The sequence below is a fragment of the Heloderma suspectum genome, chromosome 3 (assembly GCF_057233095.1).
Source record: "Heloderma suspectum isolate Gila_16-S chromosome 3, 16-S_ref, whole genome shotgun sequence".
Taxonomy (NCBI): Eukaryota; Metazoa; Chordata; class Lepidosauria; order Squamata; family Helodermatidae; genus Heloderma; species Heloderma suspectum.
In genome coordinates this window covers 260813933-260826503 of record NC_139460.1, presented here as the reverse complement: position 1 = coordinate 260826503, position 12571 = coordinate 260813933, and the positions used below count along the sequence as shown (strand labels likewise).

General features: G+C 41.0%; 1 protein-coding gene across 2 annotated transcripts in view; it reads left to right on the top strand.

Moving 5' to 3' along the window:
* Positions 1 to 12571, top strand: part of OGA (O-GlcNAcase) — a 32312-nt gene that overhangs the window by 18193 nt on the left and 1548 nt on the right. For both annotated transcript variants that reach the window (XM_084846506.1, XM_084846507.1), the window contains 7 exons: positions 1 to 629; positions 1022 to 1196; positions 5852 to 5937; positions 6802 to 6906; positions 8242 to 8327; positions 10453 to 10645; positions 11766 to 11925. In XM_084846506.1, the coding sequence (XP_084702632.1) occupies positions 1 to 629; positions 1022 to 1196; positions 5852 to 5937; positions 6802 to 6906; positions 8242 to 8327; positions 10453 to 10645; positions 11766 to 11925 (1434 nt within the window). The remainder of the gene's footprint in view (positions 630 to 1021; positions 1197 to 5851; positions 5938 to 6801; positions 6907 to 8241; positions 8328 to 10452; positions 10646 to 11765; positions 11926 to 12571) is intronic.

The following is a 12571-nucleotide window of genomic DNA, read 5'->3' as shown; positions in this document are numbered from 1 at the left end:
GTAGGCAAGTGGCCCACAGTGGGGCTAAAACAAGTGTTGTGGATGTACCCCTGGTTGCACCATCCTCTTTAAATTCTACCACCGTGGTTACTACAGTTTACCAAGAGCCCATAATGAGTCAAGGAACTGCACTGAGCAGCGAGTCTCAAGCTCTGGTGAAAGAGGAAGAGGAGGAGGAGGTGGAGGAGGAGAAGAAGCAATTGGATGAGGAACCAATGGACATGGTGGTAGAAAAGCAAGAGGATGCTGATAAGAATATCAATCAAATATTGACTGACATTGCTGAAGCAAAAATGTCAGAGGAGTTAAAACCAATGGATACTGATAAAGAGAGCATTGCTGAATCAAAATCTCCAGAGATGTCAATGCAGGATGATTGTGGTAGTGATATTGCGCCTATGCAGACAGATGAGCAAACTAACAAGGAGCAGTTTGTGCCTGGCCCCCACGAGAAGCCCTTGTATGCAGTAGAGCCTGTGGCTCTAGAAGATCTACAGTTACTTGCAGACTTGTTCTACCTCCCATATGAACATGGGCCCAAAGGGGCGCAAATGTTACGAGAATTCCAGTGGCTCAGAGCAAATAGCAGTGTTGTCAGTGTGAATTGTAAAGGAAAGGACTCTGAAAAGGTGAGTGGCTGTTTATTTTTCCTTTGGTAGGTGTGCACATTTTTATATAAAAATGCAATAACAAAGGAAATTTATCTGGAAAGTTAACTTCATAGGAAGACCCTGAGCCTAGCTTGTAGAGAGAATTATGTTGATCATGCATGTGGGCAAACTGGTGTTCAGGTGTTGATTTTCATGCTTTGTATGGGTGAGCCACTCCTTGGTAACCCTGGCTGTAGATGTGGAAGTGATGGATGTTATGGTGATGGCAAACTAGATCCAGCCTCTCTGTGAATCCTGGAGGAAAATACAGTGTGGAATTTGGTGTTCATCTGTAGCTGTTTTATGAAGACTTTTGCCTTGAAAAGTGAGATATAAATGCTTGATGGATAAATAAAAATCTTGTTCATTAGATTGAAGAATGGCGTGCTCGAGCCACCAAGTTTGAAGAGATGTGTAGCTTGGTGATGGGCATGTTCACTCGTCTTTCCAATTGTGCCAACCGGACAATCCTCTATGACATGTATTCGTACGTCTGGGACATCAAGAGCATCATGTCAATGGTGAAATCTTTTGTGCAGTGGCTAGGTATGTTCTTTAGGAACCAATTATAGTGGCAACTAGCATATATGATTGTCTTTAATTAGCCCACGGAAAAAAATAATTGAATGTTTTGATGTTGTGGTCAATTTGACCTTAAATCTTTTTCCTACTTCATTCTTGCTCACTATTCATGCTTCACTATAAGACTGGCAATAAAAGTAACAGTTGGCCATACAGTGAATATCTGTTGGTCTTGAAACATTTTTCTTGGGCTAATGAACCTAAAATATGATATCTGAAACACGAGTGTTGACTAGGACTGAATGCACACTGGATTATATCTTGCAGTATTTCCTGGCCTTGTTGCAAAATTGGAAATGACACTATGAAATGTGACCATACCTCAGCCATCTGCTGCTTGCTCTGTCTCAATAACGTTATTGCCGTCTTTAACAGAACAATTGCAGATGTGACCTTTCAGTGGGCCTGGCCAAGAGGGAGCCGAGCCTCCTAGCCCTTTCTCTGCGCATGCGAGCTTTAGCATAAGGCTATTCTGGTGCAAAAGTGATTTGCTTTAACATTTGCAAGATGCCTGATTTGGGGCAAGGGTAAGAAATTCCAGAGTTCTGGAGTCTGTTTTCATGCCAGACTGATGATCTCTGAAGAGAAATTGAGAGCCTTTTTTTGTCTGCAGCCTTTTTTAAATTATGCGGGGGGTTTGGAATAGCACCAGCATGGCCTGGGATCCTCTAGTGACCTCATTTCACTTTCAGGTTTCAATCCAGCTGTAAAGGAATCTGCTGTGGACTTGCTTGATGTACACAGCAGGCAGCAAAGCTGATGGTTTCCTCTCACAATTTCTGTAGCTGTCACAAACCTCATAATAAACCTCAGTACCTGGATCAGCCTACAGTTCCTGGATCACTTAAAGTCATGATAACTTGTATTTAGTCATAGCTAAGTATATATGTTGAACTAAAGAGTCTTGGGTTAGCTGCCAAGGTTGTATTTAGTCATAACTCAGCACAAGACCTTATGTTCTAGCAAAAATTTGAGGGCTTGGTGTGTAGAGCTTTGGGGAGGGGGGTGGGGTAGTGGAAGCTTCCCTCCCCCCCAGATAAAGGGGGAAAAAACCCAAAATCTGGGCCTTAGAATACAGTTTCTGTCATTTAGCATTGTAATGGGACTGATCTTGAGGTCTTTCTCCCTTCCTCAGACTCAGTTCAGGGGTCATGGGTTACTTAGAGAATAGGAATAGGAAAATCGTGTCAGCCAATCCTTACCAGATGGCAACCAGCCCCCTATTTTAAAGTCAGGAAGGGAGACACCACTTATAAGTGGTGTAATTACTCTGGTTACAGTGTTGAATTCTTCTAGTTCCTAGAATCTCAACACTATTCTCTGACTACTCGTTAAAAATTGTACAGCTATCTGCCAGGGCATGAGCAGCAACATTTCAAAGTTTAGGAAAGTATAGGGCATATTTAGAATCACCAGAAAAAACATCAGGAACACTTTAAGCCATTTGTATTACCAGAAATATACCTAGAATTAAGCATAACATTCACAAAAGAGAAATTAACTTGCATTTTACATGCAAGTTAGGTAAACTAAGAGTTAACATTGCTACTTGCTAAAGGCACAGACTTGGTGCAGTTTCTATCAGTTCTATCAGGTTTCAGCAATTAACAAAAGAGACTTTTATCTTGGTTCCAAGGCAACAGCATAGATGCATTTGATAAATGACAAACCAACAGAGTCAAAAAATGTCTCATCTTAGACAAAAGATGTGCATCAAATTTGTTGTATAAAGTTAGCAAAGGCCCAGACAAAGGACTGGAGACATTTGTAATCCATCTCAGACCTCCTTCCTCTGAATTTCCAGAAGTATAAACTACTTTCCTATAATACCTTACACACAAGAGATTTTGATAAAGAAACAGGAAACTAATAACTACATTTACATAACAGTGTGAGTTTCTAAACTTGATGTGCCACTGAATTGAGCTTCAAGGCTGATTTGATCTTGGAACAAAAACTGTTTTAACATTTAGCAAATGCTTCAGGTTAACTTGTTTCTAAATTTACATTTTTTTTCTGCAGCAATCTGGTGTTTCCTGGCACCCTGACTCACCCTGGCACTAAATAAATCTGTGCTGCTCACAGCATATCAGACCAATGCATAGGAATTTAGAAATGTAAGCATATTGCTGTGACTCCTTCACAAGCATGTCAAGGTATCCCCATTTCATATGGAAACATTGGTACCATCATGGCAGGACTTGAGGGCAGAAGTCCAGGGCCCCACTCAGCAGAATGAGCAGGTGGGCCCTGAGTCATAGCAGGGTTGGCTCACCACATCTTGAAGTAATACATATTACTATCTGAAGAGGGACCATTACATCCAGAATCTGAAATTACCTAACTGCACCACTGTATGGAAAATGTGATTATTTCACTTGATGGACAAAGTATTTTTTAAATATTTGTGTTATACTCTTACATGGGGCCTCCAGTGGTCTCCCTTCTAAGGCATTGGCCTGGTCCATAGCTGTTACAAGTTTCAGCAGTGCTGCAGCATCATTTGGTTCCCAAATCATTCACGGGGCCCAAAATAATTGTTTTTAATCTTATATCCAAAGTTTTAGAGCAGGTAGCAAAGCATATCCAAAAAAACACATACCACAGAATAGAATCCCCACTAACATGTAAGTGTTATGTGCATTATGAGTAAACAGAGATGCTTAGCATTGCTGCTGAGTTTGTTAAACACTAATCTTTTGATGACCTAGCCAGATGTTGCTGGTGTCCTGTCCCCCAGTGTTTAGAACAGACTACTGCTTATGGCTGTCATAGGGGTACTTGGTACCCCTCTGACACTGAATGGTAATAAATTCAGTGCATTTTATATTCCATTTGATACATTCACTCAACATCTCTCCTTAGATCTCTGAGTTCTGCTGGCTGAGATCCTATTGTTGATGGTTCGGACCATAATCTTTAGTTGATAACCTTAATTGTATAGTCAAATCTTGTGTATCATTTGATATGAGTACATATAAAACTAAATCAGAATGGTCTAGCCTTGTGCTCAGTGGTCCACTGAAGGCTGATCTCCTTTCCCTTTCTTTCAATCCAGCTAGCATTCAGTTTATAATTGGTGTGGATAATACTACTATGGATTACTAATGCCTTCTACTGTCTTCTTCCCCAATGTGTGCAGATGGGAGAATCTTCAGCACAAGTATCTACTGCTATTGGATGGACCACGCCAGATGCTTTCAGCGTGTCGTGATTAATAAATTTAAGATGGGAAGGTTCTGTCTGCGAGGCAGCTCAGATTAGGGGCAGTAGGCATGGGCTGAAGTCACATTTGCGCAGCGACTCAGGCATTAACTCTTGATTTTCATTCATACAGCTCTTCATTCATGCAGCTCTATAAAGTGTATAATAATTGGAGTGCTAGTTACAGTGTAGTCTCAAAGGAGAAGTACTCCAAGTTACAAGTGAAAGGGTACTATATGATCTCTCTTTACATGAGAGGCTCTGATATGGAAACAGTTGAAACTCAAACTGGCATGTTTGGGGTCATCTCAAACTTGCTTATATCAAAAGGCTCACTTTCATAATTTGATGCTAAGCATCAACATCCAACTTGGTTCGCTTTGAGACTGCCTGGCTAGCATGACACATCTGACTATACTGATCTGAGATTGTTACTTGAACAGGAAGTAGATCGCTGTCCACAAGAAGAAACAGACTTGCGCAGCTTATCTTATCAGAAGACTAGGCAGGTCACTTAATCCCCATATCAGTTATTCACCTGCCTGTCCCCTCTCAAAGATGTTGGCTATGCTTAATTGGATTTATAGCTTGGAAAGCAGAACTGTCACCAAAGCCGAGCCAGCGTTAAAAAAAATTACAGCCCAATTCTGAATAAACTTTGCAGAGGGCTTTAAAGTCCTTGGCAATGCTGACTGGCTGTCAGGAATTGTGACATCTCTGATACAGTTGAGGGTGGGGGTGGGGGGGAATGCTGTAACTGCAACAGGCCATCGTTGCCTCTATTGGTAACACAGTGTATACTGTGTTGTGTGATTGCAGTTGTATAAGCAGAGCCACGGAAGTGGACAGAGATGGTTTCAGTCTCTTATAAGAAGCCTCTGTTTCACATAGCTGTTTGGGCTATTTTATTCCATACCAAACCTAGTTTTCTGGCAAGATTCAAACAGTATGAAAATGTGACTTCAGACAGGTCCAAGTATTTTCAAGGGGCTGTGATAATGGTTAATTACTACAATCCCTTATTGGGTGGAACTGAGCAGCTGTTTCCTTGTTCCATAGAACTTCTAAATGTTCTTAGTGAAGAAAAAACAGGACTGGCAACTTAATGTTTGTATATCTCATGTAGCTGTATGGAACAGGGCATATTAGCTACTTTTAACAGTATTGGATTGTCTGCTCTGGAAGAGCAGACAATAATCTAACATTATTTTGGTTTTATTAATAAAGAGCACAAACACCTAGTAAATAAGGATCTTTGCCAACCATACAACATTATTACAGCCCTGCAAGTTCTTGGATTATAGCTCAGTTAGAGAACTTTTCCCACCAAGTGTGTGTTAGCTTGTTGGACATTTTAGTATCTCAGGACAATCCCCCTTCTCGTAACGTTCTCCGCTTGGATCTGATCTCCACAGGGTGTCGTAGTCAATCTTCAGCACAGTTCTTAAGTGGAGACCAAGAACCCTGGGCCTTTAGAGGTGGTCTAGCAGGAGAGTTCCAGGTATCAATATGAATTCACAACTGAATGACATTGTCTTTGTTTGAGAAAACGTTTATTGCGCATCGGAGGGCTGGAAGGCTTGGTCTGGCGAAGGCTTCTGGTCCAAAACCCAAATAGCCTGACAGCTTTGTTTTAAAATAATTTTCCTCCCATTTCTACAGTAATATCCCAAGGAGATGCTGCCATTCCCACGCGCCTGCGAAGCGCAGCGGCTTTAGTTGTACATTTCACATTGTTTCTTTGCAGGTCGCACAGCGTTTTTATCTGCGCCCGCAATTGCACAATGCGCGCCAGCTTGTCTGCCGAGGAGAACTCCATGAGCAAAGAGACTATGATGATGTGTACTCTAGGCTTTTCCCAAAGCAAAACTTCTAGCTTGTGTTCCTGGTAACCCAATTGGCAATCAGTCTTAAATACTTATTTATTTTGTGCTTGAATTTGCTCATGGATTTTTCAGGGGCTTACTTTCTTCCCCCTCACAGGTGCTCTCTGCGCACAGCCAATTGAATCAGCACGTTGTTTTGGGGTTAGTGTCTCCTCTGGCCAGTTAACCCTCTTCAGACCAAACCTTTCCTCCTGACATGGCTATGTTATGCTGAGAGCATAGATGAGATTTGGCGAAATTAAGCTAAAGCAGAAATGAGTTTAATGTAAACTCTGTTAAGTGCTATAACAGTTGTGTATCTTAAACATCTATTCAGATAAAATGGCAAAATGGTCCTTACATTTGTAAAGCCTGCAAAACCCTACCTTCCTCTGGGGTACCTGCATTAGCAAAAATTAACTTGGGAGTCTGCAGTGCACGCCCAAGAATGTATTGCATCTTGCTTCTCCAAAACTTACACTAACTCTTTATTTTCACAGCGTTTGCTGCCTATTGAAGGAGCAAATGACCTCTTTTTTCAGCCACCTCCTCTGACTCCTACTTCCAAAGTCTACACCATCAGACCCTATTTTCCTAAAGATGAGGTAACCCAAATTCATTGGCCATTCTTGTACACAGTTCTCTAGTTTTGGAGGAGCACATTGATAGAGCCAGCTGCTGCTTTTTCTTTCTCAAGTTTATTCAGTGAGTCTCCTAAATGCCTACAAGAAGTGTGACTCAAATGGGAAAAGTTGCTGCGGAAACAAGGTTGAATGGCTCACTGAGTTAACTGCAAATCACTGGTAGCCCCAGCAATAATATAAAGTATATTTGTTCTAGTTGCTGTTTATGTTATTTGGCCTCATTTCTGGAAGAGAATGTACATAGAAGTGCATTGTGCTCCCAGCTCCATTGGCTGCCTTCATTATATTTGAAGTTAAACAGGTTCAGACAGCAAATAATGCAATTAATAATGTTTATAACATGCCTAATTTATGGAGTGAATGGACTCCTTAATGGTGTCCATCTTATGTGAGAATTTGCCACCTCCATTTTATATTTGGGGAACTAAGGCTATAATCCTCTACAGATTTAAGATTGAGCTCCTTTAAGGTGCATACTTATGTATGTTTTGATAAGAAGTCCTACAGCTCCCGGCATGGCTGGCTGGGAGTTTCTGGGGGGTTTTCTGTCTAAAGATGCATAGGATGTCACCCTGCGTAAACATGAATAGGATGAGCTGTAGGTCACATTATTTTTCCAACTCTACTCAGCTTTTTCAAGGCACCATCTAAAGTCCTGGGTTAAATGTCTTTTTTGGTGTGGGAGACCTGAATTAATGTCTCAGGAGGAATATGACATATTTTATTAACTTAGTAAATTAATCTCCTGCTCCCCTGCCAGAAATATAGAGTTGTATCCCTTTTTTCAAGTATCTTAATATTGCAAATTTACCAAAGCAAAAGATGTTCTTTCTGCTGCTGCTGCTGCTGCTGCTGCTCCAGTCAAAAAACTATAGATTGTGTCTGTAACTGATCACAGGAAAAATACTATATTTTGTACAACATGGTTACTAAGAGTCTGTGTTCTATAACAGCTTCCTATTTATCTGCCATATTGGTACCCCATTCTTCCTCCAAGGAGCTCAGAGAGACTAACATGAGGTTATTTTAGTGTTCTCCCAAGGTCACCGAGTGAGTTCATGTTTGAGTGGGGATTTGAACCCACATTTCCCCACTATAAATCCAACATCCTATCCATTACATCACATGGTCAATATTTGCAGCACCTGTCAAATGTAAGCATATATAGTGCCTTGTAATCTATAGAATGAGCATGCCAGTTTTAGTGGAACAGCATGGCTTCCAAAGTAACATTAGAATGTCAATGCTGGGGGTGAACATGTATATTGTGTATGTCCTTTTTGTGTATGTCCTTAGGCATCTGTATACAAGATCTGCAGAGAAATGTATGATGATGGAACTGAACAGCCTTTCCATAGTCAGCCAGACCTAATTGGAGACAAGTATGTATACTCCTGAGAGAAGCTTGGATATATTGACCATATACTCTTTTGTGTAGTAATGGTGCATCTCTTGCTGTCCAGAAATGTAAATACAATATTCGAAGCACCTGGGAAAAGCAGGAAACCTCAATGCCTTGCCAACTGAATATAGCACAAATTCATAATTTAGTTTTGTAGGCTTCTGGTTTGCACTTAACCATATTCAGCTAGAAACCTGGCTTGGCACAGAGTTTTGCTGATTTCATTAATGGTTGGCTACTCTCAATAAATACTTGAGAAAGGAATCAAAGCTTGAGGAGCAGAACCAAATGGGCACCAGGGTATGGTTACAGAAAAATAAAACCAAGCTGGATCACCCTTTGTGAAAGACAGCAACCATGCTTCTGAATCAGGCATGAACCCCTCATGATTTAGCAGCTAGTTCCAGTTGCTGTATGCATGTCAGGGTTTGGAAATAAGAATTTATTAACTACCTGGATACTAGGTACTGCCTCTCCTTTCTCACTCAGCTAGCACAATGCAGTACTGCCAAGAAATCACACATGCATTTTCCCATCCTCTTTCAGCAGATCAACAGAAATGTTCCAGCAAAAGTCCCTCATTTTCCAGCCTCTAAGTTGGAGTGGGCAACTTGTAACCCTCCGGATGTTTTGTCCTCAACTCCTGTCAGCCCTCACCATTGGCTATGCTGGCTAGGGCTGATGGGAGTTGTAGGCCAAACACAAGTAGCCCACCCTTTGTGAGTGGTGCAAATCCAAGAGAAGCTCAGGTCCAGGGGCCAAATCTAGCCATTGTGGGGTCCCAGTCTGGTCCTCCAGGATTCCCCACATGGCTATCCTCAGAGATATACTTCATTTCTTCAGTGAAACTCACCTTGCATATAAGCAAGAACACCAGCAAGGGAACATCACCCTCGCCCAAAGTGCATTTAAATGCCCACTATAGATCACTACCTCATTCTGTCTTTGAAGAACTGATATCTTTCCTCTTCCTTTTCCCTCCACTGCCCTGCCCTTGTGTGTCTTGCATTTAAGTTTGTAAGCCTGATGGCAGGGCTGGTTTCTCTTTATTGATGTGAGCTGCTTTGGGAGAAAGTTGTCTGAAAAGTGGGAGAAAAATTCAGCAAATAAATTTCTTTGCTGCTTCATTGGTTAAATTGCAACATTAAGTGATGTGTTGCATTGGTGAAACAACCACCCCAGAAAAAAGGCTTCGTATGACCTAATAACATTTTACTTTCCAGTGGAGGTAGTACAACTGCAAATAATTGAAGGATATACATATGCGTATGGATTGGCCCTCAAATGTAATGATATTTGGATTGTCGTTGTTTTTCTCCCTTTCACTCCCATTCAGGGCTTGCCAATTCTACCTGATCAGCATCTCTAGATTCGCTTTGTTTAAACATGTTTTTAATTTTTAAAAGAAACAATCATATCCACAAATTCCAGGATAACAATAAAAAAAACCTATCTCCTGTCACTGTGATTTTACCAGTTGCTCCCTGTTGCGTCTCACATTAACCTCAAGCTCTTAATCCTTTTCCACTTCACACTCTATCTAGGGCACAAGTTCAGCTGTTGACTTCTCCCACTGCTGCCAGAAGTAGCCTTCTTTGCTGTTTGCCAAGCTGCTTATCCAAATCCGTCTTAAAAACTCACTTTTGCACAACCTTTTCTGAAATCCACATCTGCACAATTTTTTTCTGAACCACCATAGCCTCCCCTTTTTATGTTTTCTGCCAGACATTTACTGTTCCCTGAACATTTCTTACTACTTCGCTATCAAACATTGCCAGATCCTTTTAGATCTAATGTAATTTTGAAGGAAACCCCTTTAGATGGGTGCTTTGCTACTTGTGTGCTCTGCATATGGCCTGACCCACTGGCATTTAATAAGTATTAAATCATAGTAACACTCTTAGACTGAAGCATTTTTGCTTAAATGTGCACAACTATGTGGTTCTTTAATGATCTCTTACTGACTTCTTGTTCTCATGAAACTTCACTGCTGTAACAGTTCTAGAGATATATTCTTTGGCTGTTGCATTAATTATCTAATGTGACTTTGATTATTTCTGCTTTCTGTCGGCTCTGGACTCAACTGACCATTCCTTTCCTCTCAGGCTGGTAGGTGGCTTGCTCTCCCTTAGCCCAGATTACTGTTTTGTCCTGGAAGATGAAGATGGCATCTGTGGCTATGCACTGGGCACTGTTGATGTAACTCCTTTCATTAAGAAATGCAAAATTGCCTGGATTCCTTTCATGCAGGAGAAATATAGCAAGCCAAGCAGTGATAAGGAGCTATCAGAGGCAGAGGTTAGTCATGCCAGTGTTTGCTTGAGTTGCATAACTACTATACATCTATATGTCCATGCTTTTGTTCCTTGTCTTTAGACTCCTGAAAAAGAGTGGGAACAATTTGCCCTGGACCTTTCCAAATATCATGTCCTCAAATGTATATTATTTATGTTCAGGCTAAGGAATCCCTAGAATTAGTTTTGCTCTGTCCCTCCAGACATCCCCATCTACAATTATCTGAATAATTTTGAATTAAAAGAAGTTTCTTCGTTACAAAATTAAATAGAGCAGTTGCATCTGATAGCATTCCATTATTACAGTCATGGGCACTATTTTATAGTGTAGTTATGGTTAGCTATAATTCTGAATTATAGAATTTTGCTTCCAGTAGACAATGTAGTGAGATTATTAGATCTTACAGACTCCCTCGTTATAATATGCATGCATGCACACACCCAGGGGTGGAAGTGGCTTCAGAAAGTTGTCGATATATGTAAAAGGCTCTGGGAGCAGTGTCTGGGAGAAACTAGATAAAAAGCCTCATCTCTCTTCACTTCTCTGGGTCCCAAGCCCAAATAATCTGCCTCCAATCTGTCACGAGTCTCAGTCCTGTTATTACATAATTTTTGTTTTGCTCACTGAACTGCAAAATTTGGCTTATTGGCCTGGAATAAACTAAGATCTCTATTAGCAATTTAAGGTCTGCGGTATTAAAATGGCATTACTTTGAGGGGCTTAGACTGCAATCTCATGCACATTTACCTGGGAGTAAACCCTGTTGAACTCAGTGGGGCTTACTTCTGAGTAGACGTACCTAAGATTGCACTGTTAGACCAGCAAGAGACAATAGTTTTCAAATAGGAGATCCTGGTACTTGCTCCAAGCGCCCAATCTAAAACTCATATACTTGTCTCATATCTGAAAGGAAAGGAATTGCTCGAAATCCACTGCATTTAGCTTCTTTAGCTTTTATGCTTGGGGATTAATGTAGAGTTTAAGTGGTTAGTGGTTAAGTGGAAAGCGGTTAGACTTCTAGTCCAAGTCCATACAGAGACTCCTCTTTGGCAAGTGCATACATTGTTTCCGACATAGATCACTGAACAATTCTGAAAGGCCATTTCTATTGTGTATATTATAGAAAATCATGCTGAGCTTCCATGAGGAGCAAGAAGTTCTGCCAGAAACATTCCTTGCCAACTTCCCATCACTGATCAAGATTGACATCCATAAAAAGGTGACTGATCCAAGTGTGGCCAAAAGCATGATGGCTTGCCTGCTCTCCTCTCTCAAGGCAAATGGTAAGCTCCTGATGCTGACTGTTCTAACTATTGGGATCTGAAGGCAACCACAGTAATGAGCCACAGTTTTAGGCAATCGGGAAGGTTATTGCTTTGAGGACCTCAGATCCTCCTCTGATGTTGGTGGGGAATTTGAATCATTAGGGATGTGCAAAACCATGCCTCCTTCATTACCTTCTCTCAAAGTAGACATGCTGTATTTGCAATACAGATCCAGAACATTGATATGTGCATTATTATGCTTCACTAGATTGTTGTAATGCACTCTATTGGGGCTGCCTTTCATGAGTGTTCAGAAATAGCAATTTGTCATTATCTCAAAGAGCACTTTTCCCTAGGCGACATCTAATGTTATATGAGTGGATTTCTGCTCACACAATGGACCGTTCCCATTCTCTCCTCCCTCTATAGCTCCTCTGTATCCCAGTCTTTACAATAGGCTTATTTGCACATGTTCTTCATTTATAAGCACAAGCATCTCTTTAATCAGCAGTAATACAGAGCTAAATCGTTGCACATTGCAAGCACAGTTGGCTCAATTGTGTGTCATGACTGGGTTGCTACTTTTTGGCATATCTAAATAATAATCCTGTGGGTGCTGACAGGGACACATAGACGATAGCAAATATGAGGGTTTTGGAAAATT